Below are 20,371 nucleotides of genomic sequence, written 5' to 3'. Positions count from 1 at the left end.
TTTATTGACTATGAAGGCTACTCCATTTCTTCTGAGGGATTCTTGCCCGCAGTAGTATACTTGATGGTCATCTGAATTAAATTCACCCATTCCTGTCCATTTTAGTTCGTTGATTCCTAAGATGTCGATGGTCAGTCTTGCCATCTCTTGTTTGACTACTTCCAGCTTTCCTTGATTCATGGATCTTACATTCCAGGTTCCTATGGAGAATAAATCTTTACAGCATCGGACTTTCCTTTCACCACCAGATACATCCACAGCTGAACGTCCTTTCGGCTTTGGCCCAATTGCTTCATTCTTTCTGGCGCTACGAGTACTAGCCCTCTGCTCTTCCCCATTAGCATATTGGACACCTTCCGACCTGAGAGGCTCATCTTCCAGTGTCATATCTTTTTGCCATTTGGTACTATCCATGGGGTTTTCGTGGCAAAGATACTGGAGTGGATTGCCATTTCCTTCTCCAGTGGATCACGTTTTGTTAGAACTCTCTGCTATGACCTTTCCGTCTTAGGTGGCCCTGCACGGCATAGCTCATAGCTTCATTGAATTATGCAAGCCCCTTCGCCACGACAAGGCAGTAATCCATGAAGGGGACATATTTCTGTACATTTCTGCAGTTATGCATTACTAAACATTCAGCAAATATGACAGCTGTCCAATTAAACTAACACCCTTTCCTATGTTTTTGTCTTTAAGAGCATGGGAGTTAAGGATTTTTGAGTGAATATAATAATTATTCCATATGAATATGCCTTCACATCTCATGTTTTTTAAAAGATAATCCAAAATTAAGTATTCACTACTTGAGTTATTTTATCCTATGCCATCTTAGCGCTAACAAGAACGTAGAACTGGAAGAAGAACCAGAAGAATAGAAATTTATGATTCCTATCTATATTTTAATAATAGAGGTGATACTCTTTTTATACCAGGAACTGATATCTAGCTTGATGGCAGACTTTGAGCTATAGGTCAGGTTCTATTGCCTTTTGACTCTTTTTATTACCATTATATTTGAAAACCAAAATTTGTCCTTGCAAGTTATTGGGAATGTTAATGGGTTTTATAATTGGGTTGCCATAAAAGAATCTAGTAAAATAAGTAAAAAATGTTTTAAATTGCATATATATTATTGTCAAGTATATGGATAATTGTTAAGGATTCAGATGAAGCATGAATTGATCCTAAATTTCTATCAATTGCTGAGTATATTATATAAGAATAATAGTACCTAAAGTATGTACAGTGTTGAGCATTGAGTTCAGTTCACAATTATGTTCGCAGGACCTCTAAAGTAGAGTAACATTTAATTAGCATAAGAGAGAACAAAATTAAGACTTGAGGCTAGCCAAGGCTAAAAGCTGAGAACATTTAACAGTACCTAAAGCAGTGTTGCTTTGCTACACAAAGCAGCTCTGTTAATCAAGCAGAGTTGAATGAAATAAAACATACTTAGGCCAATATCTGAATCACAGATCTCATCATAGAATTCAACTACTACTGTTCTCCATATAGGAAAATGAAAGTTGAGGGATACAACCCCAGAAATAGAAGAAAAGTCATCAAATCTGCAAAGCACTTTGAAATATAAAGTACTTTGAAGGCATGTCGTTCAGTTGCTGTTTTGAAATAGGTCTTCACTTTGATCTGTTTTCTTGAGATAATGGAAGTATCATTGAATTAAACTTCATTTCTTTCATTTCTTTGAACCTCTCCACGTTGTTGTAAATTTTAGAGTTCTATTAATTTGTAATTGTTCTAGATTTTTGTTTTTACAATGGCTTCCTGCACTAATGTTTGCTTTTGTTTAGAATTTTTTTTAGTAAGGAGATTAAAGTTAATGTGATTTTGGGGGGGTGGGGGTTAGTTCACTTGGTTAAAAAAATGGGGGATATTCCTATCATATATTCCAATGAAAAAGTGGATAAAGAAAACAGATTTAACAAAATTCTGTACTAAATTCTCTATAAATATTTTTACAGGAAAATAGATTACCAAAAATTAAAAACATAATTATTTATAGATTTTGAGAGTTATTTTACAAGAAATGGCAGTGCTTTGCTTCTTTCTTTCAAGTTTCTATACAGAATAGATTAAAGAACAGTGGGTCTCATGCTCATGGGAAGAAATAACAAACATGCATGCTTGTAAATAAATCTACAATATGTCCTAGATTTTTTTTTCTACTTACTAGTAGCTAACCTTTCAGTATGTTCTGCTGTATTGTTTTTGAGCAACCAGACTTAACGCATAATTCACTTTTAGCTTCTCTTCAGCTAATGTGAGTGGTGATATTTCTTTTCGTTAGAAATAGTTAAGAGTTGTTATTGTGATTATTTTTCAACATGGTTTGAGGCAATTACTGAATATGTTGATCTCTAAACTTAATCCACGTGCATTACTTTTTTCTCCCTTTTTCTTTGTATATAGCGAGCTCAAGCTGTCCTACAAGCAGTAACTGCTGTACAGACAACAAATACTCCCATAAGTGGAACTGCAGTTAGTGAGAGTGCAGTAACTCCAGCTCAGAGTCCAGTCCTTAGAATAATTATTGACAACATGTATTACCCAGTAACTCTTGATGTTCTTCACCAAGTAAGTTGCCTTTATGAGTAATTTTCATTCTCATTTTTACATGCTTCAGTAACCAGGAAATGACTATGCTGAGATGATGATGATGATGATGATTCCAGGTTGAGTGGCAAACAAGCTATGGCATGCCCTATTTCCTTCACAATCCAGTATTAAGGGAGAGGAAGCTGCACTTTTCCTCCTACCTAAGACAGATGGTGGCAGTGGAAGTTCAACAAATAATCTGGGATGTGACATGAAGGAAAAGTCAAAGGGTAGTGGCAGGTCCTGTAGAAATGAAGGGATGATATTTCACCCCATTTTGCGCCCAGTACAGGGCCATTCAGGGAGCTAAGCTGAACACTTCTCCTACTTCTACAATTTTGTTTCCACTATGAGTTTGAATGCTACCAAATGATGTTATTTTTTTTTAATAAAGTGTGGTATGCTATATGTATATGTTCATTGAATATATGAATATTCATTTACTTCCCCCCCCCAACAGATATTCTCTAAATTTGGTGCAGTCTTGAAAATAATTACTTTCACAAAAAACAACCAGTTTCAAGCATTGTTACAATATGGTGATCCTGTAAATGCCCAGCAAGCAAAGCTTGTAAGTATGATTTCAAATTTTAGTCTATGTGAATAAGTATAGTATATATGTTTCCATTGACAGTACTTTTGCAAAATTTTCTTTTGTTGGGTAGAATAAACCCAATTTTAAGTTATAAAATAAATCATCCTATGTAGACTTTATCTTAAATACACACGTTGGTGACTTCTTAAGAGTTATATCGGATCAAAACAAATAGTGTACTGTTTTTAAAATGTCTCTCAGATCGAGGTAAGCCACTAGTTTACTTACAGTTGATGAAACGTTATGAGCAATTTGTCATAGTCCTTAGTTTGAATATATTTATTACAGTGTGCTCTGTGTGGATTCTGCATGGACTATTTAAGGTACTTTATGTGGGGACCACCCTTGAAAATTACTCAAGTTAAAGTTAGTCCAGAATGCAGTAACAGGAATAATAATTGGCATATCCTGTCTTTTTCCATGTAGCACCACTGCTTTGCACTGTTCTGGCTTTTGGATGTGTAATTCAAAATAAAATTTGTCACCTATGAAGCCCTTTCTGATTTAGGTCCTGAATTCTTATCGAGTTGATGATTTTCAGTTGTTTCTGCCCGTCCAGTAAGTTTAGACATGATTAACTTGCTTAGATGTGGTTGGTAAAGCAGTGTTATCTCATAGGACTCAGACAGACCTTCTCTGTAGGTGAATCTCCTCTCTTCAAGAGCGTTCATTCTGAAGTTTGACCATGCTGCACTTCCACAAAGCCTTGGTAACGGATTGTGTAGTATCTGCGGCATAGCAGTGATTCTTGAATAATACTTTCTCATTTTCAAATTGTTTCATAACATAATGATTAACTCTGGAATACCGTACTGCTGTGAGTCAAATTTAAAAGATTGGGATGGCTACTTGTACTGGATGATCTTTAAACTGATTAAAATTTCACAGGAAAATAACTTCTGAATGATACACATATAAGATCTAGTTCTGGCAAATTCAGGTGCAGCCAACCTGATGTTAGCCCAGTTTGTTACATAATAAGAAACAGATGGAAATTGTTTTTCCTTCCAAAAAAGAAAAGCTTCAAGCTTTTGGCATTCTTTGGATGGGAGAAAAAAAAGCAAAATAATTTGGATTTTGATACTAGAAATAACATTTACATTTTACTGTAGCCATTACTATAAACAATAGCTTCATTTTTTTTGCAATTAACTTTTCAGAGATAATTCATATTAGAGTGCCACTTTCATTTCTAGTATTTGCTGGTGAAATCCTGAGAATTTATTTTATATTACAAGTGGATTTACCATCAATCAGTAGACTATTACCTTTACTACAATATTGCAGTAATGTATATGATTCTTGTAAACCTCCAATAGATATTGCAGATTGTGAAAGATGCTAATTTAATAAGTAGTATTTCCACCAAACCTGAAAAATAAAGAGAAATGCCTGTATCCAGAGAATTGTGGCTAATCCATTAACTACAGTATTTTAAAACTTTGGACAGTATGTACTTTTTAACTGAATTAATGTAGAGAGGTACAGAAAGAAAATAAGATGAAAAATACTTAGATATAATGTCAAATAAATAAAAATAAGATGGCCTCCAGAGTGTGAAATAAACTGCCCAGAGTCACCATGAGTTAAGTTAGATGGCCATACAAATTTTCTTAATAAAATAAAAATGAAATATTCAACAGTTGACAAGGGTCAGTTTTTTTAAAAAAAAGTATAATGCAGATGAGAAATCATCAAATGTGTTCACTGTTTCATGCTTTTAAAGGTTAATAGCAGAAATACTTTTGCACATAGTCTATATAAGGAATCAGAATGAGGTGTTTAAAATTTAATAAGGAAGCTTAAAAGAGCATTTTCTGAAAAGTCTGATGAAAATAACTTTGTTGTCAACTTTCTACTATAAAGTACTGGTTATTTTTAACATGTTACTCAGGTGGCAAAGGTGAATATTGGTACCAATTATTCTATATTTGGCTTACAGTGACTCCCTCCATTATTATATCATTTTATGAGAGAGTGTTTATGTCATAAATTACCCTTTAAAATTTACATTGCAAAGAAGCATTTATCATTAGTTTGTATAAGCCACCAAAACAAATAGATTAGCTTCATTTTCTAAATTGGATCAGAGTACAATAAAAGCATTTCAGATGAAACTTTGTGTATCTGTAGGGAACAAAAACGTGGATATCAGGAATAGATTTGCCCCTTTTCACTTCTTTCTTCTTTGCCCTTTTTCACTTCTTTCTTCTTCCAGCCATAGCTTTCTGTGAGGTTTGAGTGAGATGGATAATGATTGTTTCTGACTTTCATATCTGCAGCAGTGAGGCTGGAAAAGCCTCTCTGCGTGAGGAGGGATAAAGGGGAAAAATTCCTGTCAGCAGACTCCTGGTCTCTTCTGAGTTTTAATCCAGAATTGTCAGAAATGCTTTCTTAATTTCTTGTGAGCAAATATGCAGTGCAGCATTTTAACCTCGGGAAGAAATGTTATTCATTATCTTCAAGAGTGTTTTTACCATTATCCTTGTCTGTGTTAAATGGTATTTTATTGTCTTCAGGTAGACAAATTCTTTGAATGTGTTGTCTCTTCTGTTTTATAATTTGTTGAAGAATAGATTTTAAGGTTTTTAGTGTATCCATTGTATAGCTTTGTGTATATGAGAGCCACTTGTGACCTTCCTGAGGCAACAGAACCAATTTGGATGGTCCAACTCTGGTGTCTAATGGAATCCAATTGTTTCCAGGAGCACTTAGAAAACTAATCGTATCTCATCTCTGGCAGATAGTTTAGTTTACTGCTTGGCAAACCACTAGCAATGGAGGCAAGCTGGGCACTGAATTAAATCTTCCCAAGTTATCTCTTTCTAGGAGTCAATCCTTAAAATATATATACTGTATCAACATGGTAATGCACTGATATTATTCCTATCAATATCAGCTCCAAACCTTTGGTATTACTGAAATTGAAATGTGCTCAAGGAATCTCAAGGGAACTAATTCAACCTTTGAAAAATAACTTCTTGTGACCGTCCAAATAGTGATGATAAGATTTTTCCTTCCTTATATTTCTCAAATGTCTCTTAACTTTCTCTCCTCTTCAAAATTATTTTGGCTATAATACAGTCAAGAAAGTATGTTGTAGAGACCCAAACAAATACACACACACACACACACACACACACACACCACATACACACACTTCAATAGAAAGCCAATATATAGCTGGAGAGCAAACTTAACACTATCAGGCCATAATTGTAAGCCTGGAATAGTGCTGTTTTTCCATTTTGGCAAAATAATCTATGCTATCCATGCTCAGTAAATACAGTTAAACATCATTTTTAAATCCCATTCCTCTTCCCCAAACCATATAACTGAGCCAAACGTGCATCTCCCCCCTTTACTTTTAAGACAAAGACATTAAGGAGAGTCTTTTTGGGCCGTGGTGGTGCAGTGGTTAGAATGCAGTATTGCAGGCTAACTGCCCGTAGACTGGAGTTCGATCCTGATGGGATTCGAGTTTGACTCAGCCTTCCATCCTTCCAAGGTCAGTAAAATGGGGACCCAGATTGTTGTAGACTGCTTAGAGAGTGGGCTGTAAAGCACTATGAAGTGGTATATAAGTCTAAGTGCTATTGTTATTGCTATATTAAAAATTTTAGGAATATCAAACCAGATAATATAATAATAGGCAATCTCATAGCAAAGGTGTTATTATTCCAATTCCCATTTTGTCCTTGCAGCATAACAAAGTTGTCAGTTTTTTCTTTAACCTTCTCTATGGTGTCTGGAGAAAAAAGGCTTGATCTTATTTTAAATCATAAAAAACATACATAATACGTAAAACATTTAACCCCTGCTTTGCTAATAAGGAGGCCTAAAATCTTTTCCTCCTGTGACTCTTTTCTGACCTTATATTTCTCCTGGGCCTCCCTCTCTCCTGCTGCTATTACCGCACATGAATTTGAGACAGTAACATGTATTTTCTGATATCAGTAAGACAATACAGGTAGTCCTTGTTAATGATAACTTGTTCAGTGACCATTTGAAGTTATAACGTTGCGGAACAAGTGGGAGCCAGTCCCCAAAGCTCCATCCATCCCAGCACCCCACAGTTAACTGATTATGATCTGGGCACCTGGCAACTGGCTCACAATTAAGACAGTCGCAGCAACCCACACTCACGCAATCACCATTCATAACCTTTTTCACTTGACATCACAGTTTACGACCTGCATTATTTAGTGATGGAAATTCTGTTCCCAGTTACCATTGTTAACCAAGGACTACTTGATTTGCAATATTATATACTTCGCTTTTCTGTAATCCTGTAAGCCTCTTGGCATGGGCCAAAGCTCCCCTGTTACAGTTGTTTAAAAAGCAATTTGGTCAAACATAGTAGCAATTGAAAATTTTTATACAAGTAGTGTTCGACTCACAATCATTCATTTATTGACTGTTTGAAGTTCCAGATGTATGTATGTATGTATGTATGTATGTATGTATGTATGTATTAATTACTTTTGCAGTATCCCCATGATCAAAATTCAAACGCTTGGCAACTAGTTCACATTTTATGACAGTTGCAGTGTCCCAGGGTCATGTGATCATCTTTTGCAACCAAAAGATGTGTTGGGCTCAATTGTGGTCGTAAGTCAAGGTCTACCAGTATTAAATGTGATAAGGTTGAATACCAGATCTTCATAATTTATTTTGGATCTAGAAATATGTAATCCAGGATAATGTTTTTTAATTATTGTTGATTAAGTGTTCTGACAACTGTATGCATTTTAATTACTCTAGCCCTACCAAAGATTACTCAAGTATTTTATATGGTTTATACTTTTTTCTATTTTATTGCTGGATTAGTTAATGACTAAAATTTTAATCAAATTTTAGATCCTCTATAAGGTTGTCATGCTACTTCAACTAAGGATAATTCTTATACATGGAAAATATTACAAGCTTTATAGAGTTTAATTGGATGAATTGTAATGACTTTAAATCCCTCATAATAAAAATATATTTTTTGCTCAGTTGCATACCAGACCTGTTTTCATATCTTGACCATTAGTTCATTTGTTAGATAGTTGCAACATAGTTTCTGTTGCAAGATACAGTTGCAAGAAAAAGTATGTGAACCCTTTGGGATTACGTGGAGTTTTGCATGAATTGGCCATAAAATGCGCTCTAAACGTCATGTAAGTCACAACAATAGAAAAACACAGTCTGCTTAAAATAATACTACACAAACATTAGCTGTTGTCATGTTTTAATTGAAGATAAGATGGAAACATTCACAGTGCAGGGTGGAAAAAGTACGTGAACCTTTGGACTTAATAACTGGTTGACCCTCCTTTGGCAGCAATAACCTCAACCAAACATTTCCTGTAGTTGCAGATCAGACCTGCACAACGATCTGGAGTAATTTTGGACCACTCCTCTGCACAAAACTGTTTCAGTGTAGCAATATTCTTGGGATGTCTGGTGTGAATCGCTCTCTTAAGGTCATGCCACAGCATTTCAATCGGGTTGAGGTCAGGACTCTGACTGGGCCACTCTAGAAGGCGTATTCTGTTCTGTTGAAGCCATTGTTTTGTTGAATTACTTGTATGCTTTGGGTCATTGTCCTGTTGCATCACCCATCCTCTGCGGAGCTTCAGTTGGCGGACAGATGGTCGTACATTTTTCTGCAAAATGTCCTGATAAACTCTGGAATTCATTTTCCCATCAATGAGAACAATCCGTCCAGGCCCTGAGGCAGCAAAGCAGCCCCAAACCATGATGCTCCCTCCGCCATGTTTTACAGTGGGGATGAGGTTTTGATGTTGGTGTGCTGTGCCTTTTTTTCTCCACACATAGTGTGTGTTTTTCCCAAACAACTCAATTTTGGTTTCATCTGTCCACAGTATATTTTGCCAGTAGTGCTGTGGAACATCCAGGTGCTCTTTTGCAAACTTCAAACATGCTGCAATATTTTTTTTGGACAGCAATGGCTTCCTCCGTGGTGTCCTCCCATGTACTCCATTCTTGTTTAATGTTTTCCTTATTGTAGATGTGTCAACAAAAATGTTAGCATGTGCCAGAGATTTCTGTAGGTCTTTAGCTGACACTCAAGGATTCTTCTTTACCTCATTAAGCATTATGCGCTGTGTTCTTGCAGTCATTTTTACAGGACAACCACGCCTAGGGAGAGTAGCAACAGTGCTAAACTTTCTCCATTTGTAGACAGTCTTACCATGGACACATGAATATCAAGGCTTTTGGAGATACTTTTGTAACCCTTTCCAGCTTCATGCAAGTCAACAATTCTTGATCTTAGGTCTTCTGAGAGCTCTTTTCTGCGAGGCATGGTTCACATCAGACAGCGCTTCTTGAGACCAGTAAACCCAAAACAGGTGTGTGTTTTTAAAGGGCAGGACAGCTGTCAGCAACACATCCAATATCATCACACTGGTTGGAGTCAAGGTTGGCTCACTCCTGGCTCCAATTAGCTCTTGGAGAAGTCATTAGGCTACGGGTTCACATACTTTTTCCACCCTGCACTGTGAATGTTTCCATCTTATGTTCAGTTAAAACAAGACAACAGCTAATTTTTGTGTAGTATTATTTTAAGCAGACTGTGTTTTTTCTATTGTTGTGACTTACATGACGTTTAGAGCGCATTTTATGGCCAATTCATGCAAAACTCCACGTAATCCCAAAGGGTTCACATACTTCTTCTTGCAACTGTACAATCAAGTTCTAATAACATTATCAAGGATTCCTAAGGGGAAAAAAAGTGTGGTTCCTCTAAAATAATATTTAAATACATAAGTATTAAAAGAAATTTATAAAACAGATGAAACAAGGTTTCAGATATCATTTTACTATTATTATTATTTTTTTGCAAAATCCTGAGGGTTCTCAGGGCTGCTGTCCCAGAAACAGGCAGCTAGGCCTTGGGATGCTAGGCCTTAGGGATCATTTGGGATTGCTGTTTTTGACCAGCCTCCCTACCGCTTTTCTGCCTGTGCTGCGTTCTCTAGGTTGCCATCAGCAGTCTCCAGGTTTATGGCCCTAGGGACTTCAACACATCGTCCCTAGGTACAGATTCAGAGGCACTTTTTGAATACATACCCATCACGGCAGCCATGTTAACCAGCAACTTAATTTATAGCAGACCTGACTCATTGGGGGAAGTTGCAGAGGTGTCACACACTAGACCTGGTTTTTGCTTAGAGTGGTGGTGACGTGATTTGGAATTGTAGGACATTATCATCAAGGACAGAACTATATCTTAATGAAAACCATAAAATTCAAAATTTAGCTGCTCTGTTATATTATCCATTTATTTATATCCATAAATGGCTAAATTTATTTTTTGGTTCTGATATATTAAAAGAACTGATATTTTCTCAATAATTTTTTGGATAGTGTGGAATACCAACTTCTGTTGTTTCTTTGGTATTTTTATTTCTACCTACCATCTGACCTTTCAAAGCTTTAAATTATCGTCAAGCATCCTGAACTGATTATTCTTTTTAGCTATACTTTTCAATTTTAAGAAGCTGCTTAAATATTAAAATGCATTGAATTTAATAATATCAAAGTCATTGTTCAACAAAAAAAATCCTTTTGCACCAGATGCTAAACATTTCAAAATAAATTCTTCATTGCTTTTTGTTTTGCGTGTAGGAGCTTCCCAGTCATTCCAAGACACCTTAATTTATTATATCTAGAAATATTATGCATCAGTTGAAACCAGAATATTTATCTATTAAATGGAGGGCAGCTGAAGTCACCTATTATTACTATATTTTCTCCTATTTCAATTTCTTTTCAAGATCGCAGAGTATATTGTCACTATTAATTTGGTGGTTAGTCATATATATGTTTTGATCTTCTACCAATCAAAGAATGCACCAATATGTGTTATTATGGCATAGACTGTGATATATTGTAATACAGTAGTGAATTCATTAGTAAACCGGTGACTGTTGATAAATATAAGATTTTTTTCTTCTTAGTTTGTATTTTAATTTTTATGTATCTTAAGGTTAAGATTGTTTTATTAGAAACAATAAAGATGAAAATAAAGTAATTAAAATATGTTTTAATCTTAGATTTAGGCAGTCTTAATGAACTAACATTCCATGTGTACAACTGCCATTTTATCAGTTATGGTGTTCTTTTACATTCTTTATTTGTTAAGGGATGGGAATCTATTGCCAACTGCTGTTTTTTAAAAATAATAAATAACCTGCATACATATGTTTTATAGTTTTAATTTTCCTAAACTACAGTACAGTGACAATTATAGGATATTATGGAGGGAAAAAAGTCTTTGATCCCCTGCTGATTTTGTATGTTTGCCCATTGACAAAGAAATGATCAGTCTATAATTATAATGGTAGGTTTATTTTAACAGTGAGAGACAGAATAACAACAAAAAATACTGAAAAACGCATTTCAAAAAAGTTATAAATTGATTTGTTTTTTAATGAGTGAAAGAAGTATTTGACCCCCTTCGCAAAACATGACTTAGTACTTGGTGGCAAAACCCTTGTTGGCAATCACAAAGGTCACATGTTTCTTGTAGTTGGCCACTAGGTTTGCACACATCTCAGGAGGGATTTTGTCCCACTCCTCTTTGCAGATCTTCTCCAAGTCATTAAGATTTCGAGGCTGACATTTGGCAGCTCGAACTTTCAGCTCCCTTCACAGATTTTCTATGAGATTAAGGTCTGGAGACTGGCTAGGCCAGGGGTAGGCAACCTTGGTTCTTTTATAACTCGTGGACTTCAACTCCCAGAATTCGGGAGTTGAAGTCCACGTGTCATAAAAGAGCCAAGGTTGCCTACCCCTGGGCTAGGCCACTCCAGGACCTTAATGCACTTCTTTTTGAGCCACTTCTTTGTTGCCTTAGCTGTGTGTTTTGGGTCATTGCCATGCTGGAATACCCATCCATGACCCATTTTCAGTGCCCTGGCTGAGGGAAGGAGGTTCTCACCCAAGATTTGATGGTACATCATCCCTTTGATGCGATGAAGTTGTCCTGTCCCCTTAGCAGAAAAACACCTGAATGTTTCCACCCCCTTGTTTGATGGTGAGGATGGTGTTCTTGGGGTCATAGGCAGCATTCCTCCTCCTCCAAACATGGTGAGATGAGTTGATGCCAGAGAGCTCGATTTTGGTCTCACCTGACCACAACACTTTCACTCAGTTCTCCTCTGAATCATTCAGATGTTCATTGGCAAACTTCAGACAGGCCTGTACATGTGCTTTCTTGAGCAGGGGGACCTTGCGAGTGCTGCAGGATTTCAGTCCTTCACGGCATAGTGTGTTACCAATTGTTTTCTTGGTGACTATAGTCCCAGCTGCCTTGAGATCATTTACAAGATCCTCCCATGTGGTTCTGGGCTGATTCCTCACTGTTCTCATGATCATTGAAACTGTCAAAGGCCCGTCCTGAAGAAGGTAGAACAACAATTCTTGCAACAGTAACGGGAGACGACCCACAAAGGAAATGCGGTTTATTTGAAATACAGCAAACCAAAGCAGGAAAAAAGTCAGTGTTGGCTGCTCGTTGCATCCAACGCTGTTTATATAGCCAACCGATATAGTAACTACCACCACGCCCAACAAACCAGCATCCGCCCGCCCCCTATATGTATCCCGCTCCTCCCCTCCCCTTCCTTTCTTTGCGTCCGCTGTTTGGTGCCTCACAGCATGCCCTGTCCTTCCAGGTATGTTCCTCCTGTTCCTACCCTAAAAGCCTCCCTCCCCACACCAGCCGTTTCCCACTGGAAACCACTTCCCCCATGGCCCCGGCCCCCTCACAGCCTATCACCGTCCCCTCACCCCCCCAGCCAAAAAGCCCCAGCGGCAAACCACATATACGCAGGGAGTGAGTGTGCCTCCCCCCCTCTGTCCAGGACGTCCGTTCGGTAGCAGGCCCCCTTCCTCCGCCCAGGACAGCCGTCTGTTGGCAGCTCCGTATGCCGGCAGCTCATGTCAGGCAAGTCCCCTGTGAGTGTAGCGGCGCCGGCCATCCCAGCCCTCGTCAGCAGGGCCATTTTGCACAGATGCGGCAGCAGGCTGAATGTCCTCCCGGCCTGCCAGGGCCCCTTGCGCCGGCATGGCTTCCAGACATGCTCGCGAAGACCGGCAACCGTCTCGTTCTGGGTGGGAGCACGTAGGTCGCCCGGGAGCGTCAGCGACCGCTGGGCCGCCTCCCCGGCCGTCGGAGCCACCAGTCAGCTGGCTGGGAGAGATGAGTGTGTCGGAGGGGTCCCACGGGCGTGGCACACCACCCCTTGTTGAATGTCGGGCCCGCGGGGCTCGACAGAAACTCCACAAGGTGAGATCTTGCATGGAGCCCTAGAGAGATTGAGAGTTATTTTGTGTTTCTTCAATTTGCAAATAATTGCACCAACTGGTGTCACCTTCTCACCAAGCTGCTTGGCAATAGTCTTGTAGCCGATTCCAGCCTTGTGTAGGATGTCCCTGACATCCTTGAACAGCTCTTTGGTCTTGGCTATGGTGGAGAGTTTGGAATCTGATTAATTGCTTCTGTGGACAGGTGTCTTTTATACAGGTAACAAACTGAGATTAGGAGCACTCCCTTTAAGCAAGTGCTCCTAATTTTAGTTTGTTACCTGTATAAAAGACACCTGGGAGCCAGAAATCTTCTGATTGATAGGGGATCAAATACTTTTTTCACTCATTAAAATGCAAATCAATTTATAACTTTTTTGAAATGTGTTTTTCTGATTTTTTGTTGCTATTCTGTTTCTCACGGTTAAAATAAACCTACCATTAAAATTATAGACTGATCATTTCTTTGTCAGTGGGCAAACATACTTTTTTCCCTCACTGTATGTTGTCTTTTTTTTTCCTTTTGGGGCAAATACTGTCCATCCATCTGTTACAATAAAAGGTAACCCAGCCATTCTCTTTTGATGTTTATAAATATGGTAATAATGGAAAAGAAGGGAATCTTATCATGAGCATTAACAGCTCTTGTGATACTCTCTCTTTTTATTTCTCCAACTATTTGACAGTTCTATCCTGATTTCCTAAACTTTTAACAATACGTCTGTAAAATGTTATGGGTAGGTAGTTACATCAGTAGATCTGTATAAGTAATTTATGATTTATTTTCAGATAGTTAACTCTCTTTAGCCTTGTTTTTAGCCACCTCCAAGTGGCTAGATTGCTAGAGATACCGAAGCACATATTTCTTTCTTTACCAGGAATTAACTTTGCTTCTTCCTACTTACTCTAGAAGCCAAGTTGGCTTCTTCATTCCAACTTCTGCCAAACATTTTTATTATAGTAACTGTTTAAAAATGACACTGGAATTTTAGCATGTATTGTTTGATGCCTCTGGAAAATGAGAGTAAAATAATTATTGAGATAGACCTTCCTACTAAATTGGGAGGAAAAGGTTATTGGAGGAGGAGGAAAAATTCCTTGACAAACTCTAGTTACATTAAATAATGCAGATTGGAAAAAGAATACCTGAAAACAGTCTGGTAAAGCTGCAGTTTTATCAGTTGGAACTTTGCTCACAAGAGCAAATCTCACTTGCCACTTTGAAGGTAAAGACAGCAAGATCTAGTTGATATAAACATTTTGAAATATTTTTAGATTAATTTCAGTGGACTTTTCATTTTTTAAATAAATTTTGCTGTATCATCTCATTCCGTTTTTCTGGTTTTTTAGGCATTAGATGGTCAGAATATTTATAATGCTTGCTGTACCTTGCGGATTGATTTTTCCAAATTGGTCAACTTGAATGTAAAGTATAATAATGATAAAAGTAGAGATTACACTCGTCCTGACCTTCCATCTGGTGATGGTCAACCAGCTTTGGATCCAGCTATTGCTGCTGCATTTGCAAAAGAGACTTCACTTCTAGGTATGATTTTTTTGTTCCTCTTTCTTAGTTATTTGTATAATATATACCATTGTGTTTTATATAATACATGTCATTTGTGGCTTATGTAGACACACATACACACAAGCACATGAATGAGATTATTGGATTAATTGGTTCCTAAGAATAACTTTATTTTATTACTGTTCTCACCACTTTTTCTTTTCTTTCTTAAGCAATTACTTATTTATATCATTTCAAGTCTTTTCAATCTGAGTACCTGCTTCTGATATTCAGGTAATAAGTTTCCCATTTTGGAAGGTACTTTTATTAATATTGCATTAATTTAATGCATCATCCAGAATCTATTGAAATGAATGTTAATACATATCCTATTCCACATGGTCCCTTTTCCTTGTATTTTCATTGGCCAATTTATTGTCTGCGTATGATAAAATAGAATTGGCCATGAAAATAGTTTTATTATCTATGGATGATTAAAAAAAACCCATAGGATAAAATAAGCACTCACATTTGAATTAAATTATCTAAATTATCTAATTCACTGAAAATCAAAATGAGTAATACTAAAGATGACTTTTCTTAGAAAAGAAAGTACCTAGTTTTTATTTTTCCCTAATTCTTGGTAGATTAGTGAAACAGGCTGAAAATGAAATTTGGAAAGCATTAATATTCCATAGTGCAGGGGTGCCGGCCCGCAGGCCAGACACATCATGTGGAAGCCACGCCCACCCCATTGCTGGCAATGGCAAAAGTCCCGATACGTTGTGCGACGTCACGTGATGTCGCAAGTTTGACATGTCTGCCGTAGTGTTTTCGTTTAAAAATTGCACACATTTTAGTGGTACCTAGTTTATATTAATATTTTTGGCGGGGGGGGGGAACATCCTAGGATTATAGAGTGTAAGCTAGCAATGTCACCATGGTACAATCATGATAGAGTTACTAAATCATAGATCATGGGGTCAGAATCATAAATTCTTAAATCATAGGAATGCTCCATTCTGCATTTGTCATGTCCCACCCCAAATATGATACATTGTGTTTTAGAAAATACAGTATTCAGACAAAGCGGATACATCTAGAGAAGGGCAGCAAGTATGTATGAATAGGGAATCAAACTAAATTTTATAAGAAACAATTAAGGGAACTAAAAATGTTCCACTTTAAGAAAAGAATACTAAGGTAATTGAATGGATGTCACATAGAAGACAACCACTGCCTGTTGTCTGTCATCCCACAGTACATAGCAAACCAGGTTCTAATTGTGTGTTAAGAAAAATCTCATGAGAATAACAGCAATTCGACAAAGAGTCAGTTATTTAGAGAGATAATGGGCTGTCTTTTTGTGGTTGTGTTCAAGTGGTAGCATAGCCATATATTAGAAACTTTTATTAATTTTAATTCCTGCACTAAATGAAAGGTTTAATTCAATAGCCTAAATTGTCATTTTCAATTCAGAATCTCTGAATTATAATAAAATCATATTCTCACAGTGATATAATCCAGAGATGATACAGATGATGCTGTACTGCTGATGTAGTGCATATGAACTGAGATAGTACGCAGTTTGAATGAGGAAGTACCTATATCAATAAGGAATATTAGCAATTTTATAGTAACTTGTACCAAAATATTTTATATTAGGGATCACAAAGATCTTACAGACTTGCAACTGTTTTAGAGCCTGCAAGTGAAAACAAAAGTTCAAGTTCACTCAGACTCTTATCAAATTAGCAAGCTAATTTTAGGCTCTCCACTTAAATATTGGCGTAACAAATCTAATAGAATAGATCGTTTTCAGTTGATGTGATACAGGGCAAATTCATTGGTCACAAAAATAAAAGAAAAAAAATCTTAGTTCTGCCTTTTCCTTTTCTGTCCTTTGGAACTGCTGTTCCTGGCACCGAAGACATAACCGTTTCAAGAAACAGCTTTCATTCTAAAGATGCATATCATTTATTGATATGAACTGGGCCTTACATAATTGAATAGATAAGTTTATCTTATCCAGACCTCCAGTAGAAATCTTTTCCAGTCTAGCAGTCTGAAGAACTTCTTTATCAGAAATGTGGAAGATTTATGTAAGAGACCAAAGCACCTTTAACTATAAGCTTCTTGTTTAGCTTATATTTAAAACTATTAAATAAAAAGAATAAAAATTAACAATGCTAAATACTAATGTCAACTATTGAACATGTCGAAATGGCTAGTGTAATTACTACAATTTTAATAGAATTTATCAGGTAAGTTTCTGTGGAGATGGGACTCCAGATGTAAGATGTCATGATGAAAAAGCTTTCTGTCTGATCATCAGCCACAGAGCATGGTAGTAGAAAGTGATAACATTTGTACAGAACTGTGTGGCATTTGACAAATACTTCAGGTAGTTAAGCAAATCCTTCAGATACCTGTTGGGACTAACAGCACTTCAAAATGAGTTAGCAATCAGGAAGTTCTAGTCTTGTATTGTTGACTAGACTGCTTTTTGTATTATTGTTTCCAAAAAGATTTTAAAGTTTTGTGTTCCTGCAAGAGATGAGAGCTATGTTACTTGTTTCCTTCTTCCTTTTGCTTCTCTGTCAGTTGTATATGTGGTTGGGATAGGAGAATCTCATTGCTTACAATCATTCAAATCCGGTCAGTATCTTCATTGGAGCAATAAATTGTATTGTCAAAAAAGGCAATTAAATATACTTTTTGCTTTGTGCTGATAAATATTGCTTCAAGGGAAAACACAGTAAACTGTGAGTATGGCTATAGGTTATTCTGCATGAAATCTAATTATATTTATTGCATTTATTTGTCAAAACCTGTTTAATATAAAAGCAAAAATGGTCTTTTGATGAGTATGTCAGCATACATGAACCCTGTACATTGATCTTTCCAACTATCTGAGGTTTAGCATTAATGATACTGAAGTAAATAAAGAAATGGTTAGGGGCTGTGTTATCCATATCTGCTGTTTTCTAATACAAAGTTTGGGGCCAAAACGAGCATCACTGTCCTTGCAGAACTTAATTTTTTGAGATTTGTAATGCATGTAAGGTATATGTAGCTCATACTATTTCTGATTTTCAGATTAAAACTGTAAATGTTACTCCATGGTCTTTGTTCATATATACGTATATGGTCTGTTCTTTCATTACTGTAAATTGGATACAATTTCAATATGCTTTTATGTTTTTGTAGGGAAAAAAACCTCTTCAACAAATAGAAAAGCTTGCTTTCTAATGTTTTGTCAGGAAGAGTTCTTGATTCCTTTACTGACATACATTTTGTACTTTATGGAAGAAAATTGCACGGAAGAAAACTGTGAAACTGTACTCCTTCTCTGCTTGTAACTTAAGAACAATAACATTTTAATAGTGCCATAATTTAGTCTTGAGGGAAAAAAGTGTTTAAAAGTTTCTACATTCAGAACTAAAAGTAAATTTACATCTTTGCAGGGTGCATTTGGATACTTTTATCCCTAGAAACCCCATTTGTATTTTACATAAGCTTCTTATCAAATTGCTGTGAGAGTCCGTATAGTGCAGGTAATGTTTAGTTGAAAGAAAGAATTACTATTGAATCTGCCTTGAGTAAGTGATTTGGAAATTATACATGTAGGACAAGAATAACTTATATTAGGACTATACCATTTCAGACAAATAGTAATATCATTTCAGACAAATTTAATATTACATTAAACCGATGAAGAAGAATCTTTGCTTTACACATGAGTTCATTTAGCTTTTAGGATTAGTGTCTACTACTGTACCCAAAAGCAAAAAGGGAACAGAGATATTTAGGTAGATATTTCTAATTTCTGAATGAAACATAATATCTTGAGCAAGAAAACATTGCCATTGTTAGCTTCCTCATTTTTTCCAGAATATACAAAATAGTGATCTCATATGCATGATGTAAACAAACTTACAATAGTTTGTTTAATAGCCATTCAAAGTTACAATGGCAGTGAAAAAAGTGATTTATGACAGTTTTCGCACTTACAACCATTGTAGCATCCCCATGGTCATATGATCAAAATTCATATGCTTGACAACTGACTCATGACCATTGCAGTATCCTAGATCATGTGGTCCCTTTTCGTGACCTTCTAACAAGCAAAGTCAATGGGGAAGTCAGATTCACTTAACAACCATGTTACTAACTTAACAGCTGCAGTGATTCACTTAATAACTGACAAGAAAGATCACAAAATGGGGCAAAATTCACTTAATGTCTTACTTAGCAACAGAACCTTTGGGGTCAATTGAGGTCGTAAATTGAGGACTACCTTAGTACAGACATGTCAAACTCGCGATGTCACGTGACATATCGGAGCTTTTTTCCCATCGCCGGCAATGGGGTAGGCGCGGATTCCTGGTGACGCATCCGGCCCACGGGCCGGCAGTTTGACTCCCCTGCTGTAATAGGTAAAGTTGTTAAGTCCCATTATGAACAGAAAAAGAATTCTATTCATCAAGCACTGCATGCAGAAAATGAATTCTATTATCTGTTTATTGACAAAGAGGAAGGACACTGCTTATTAAAGTTATTATATCACCTTTTTCCCCAAAGAATTTTCCAGCCTAGTCAAGGCAGTTACACAAGTGGCATTTGAGGCAGCTAGTATTCCTTTAGGTTTACTTAGATTGCTGAAAAAAATGTTCTATAAAGGCAAAGTCCCAAATCATGCCGTATCATTTTAGGATTGTCATATGCATGTGCAGAACAAAAGTAACAATCTTCTTTCTAGCTAGCAATGAATACATATTTCATTAAGGCTAGCTGCTTGTGAAATATGCTGCTATGAGTAAAAATGTAGAGGTCTCCTTATAGTAGCTTTTCTACTACAGAGCCGTGGTGGTAGAGTGGTTAGAATGCAGTATTGCAGGCTAAATTCTGCCGACTGCCAGGGGTTCGATCTTTAGTGGCTCAAGGTTGACTCAGCCTTCCAACCTTCAAGTTGGTAAAATTTCCCCTCAGATTGTTGGGGCAATATGCTGACTCTGTAAACCACTTAGAGAGGGCAGTGAAGTGCGATTGCTATTGCTTCTACTATACTGCTACTATCTGTGAAATAAGGAGTTCAGAAACCTACTGTTCACCAGAGTTTTTATATTGTTACTTCTGGCCAATGTGAAGATTCAACTTTCATTCTTTAGGTCCTTTCAGGTGTAATATGATTTTGGCACCTTTTTTCAAGAGATCAACTCTTCGATCATTTTCTACCCCTACAGTACCCTCACTGAAGGATTATATGAACATTTGGTACTTCTTTCTTCATCCGATTTGGCGTCCATGTATTGGAATTTAACGATCATATT

General features: G+C 36.8%; 1 protein-coding gene across 9 annotated transcripts in view; it reads left to right on the top strand.

The window, feature by feature from the left end:
• PTBP2 (polypyrimidine tract binding protein 2) overlaps window positions 1–20,371 on the top strand; it is a gene marked incomplete at its 5' end in the record, with an annotated part of 114,216 nt that overhangs the window by 46,610 nt on the left and 47,235 nt on the right. For all 9 annotated transcript variants that reach the window (XR_014026222.1, XR_014026223.1, XR_014026224.1 and 6 more), the window contains 3 exons: window positions 2,431–2,595; window positions 3,077–3,187; window positions 14,882–15,077. Coding sequence is in view for 6 of the 9 variants with exons in the window: in XM_081326115.1 (XP_081182241.1) it covers window positions 2,431–2,595; window positions 3,077–3,187; window positions 14,882–15,077 (472 nt within the window). The remainder of the gene's footprint in view (window positions 1–2,430; window positions 2,596–3,076; window positions 3,188–14,881; window positions 15,078–20,371) is intronic.

The sequence above is a fragment of the Vipera berus genome, assembly GCF_964194415.1.
Source record: "Vipera berus genome assembly, chromosome: 3".
In the NCBI taxonomy this organism is placed as follows: Eukaryota; Metazoa; Chordata; class Lepidosauria; order Squamata; family Viperidae; genus Vipera; species Vipera berus.
Note: the sequence above shows the minus strand (reverse complement) of the source record. Positions and strands in the feature narration are given on the sequence as shown.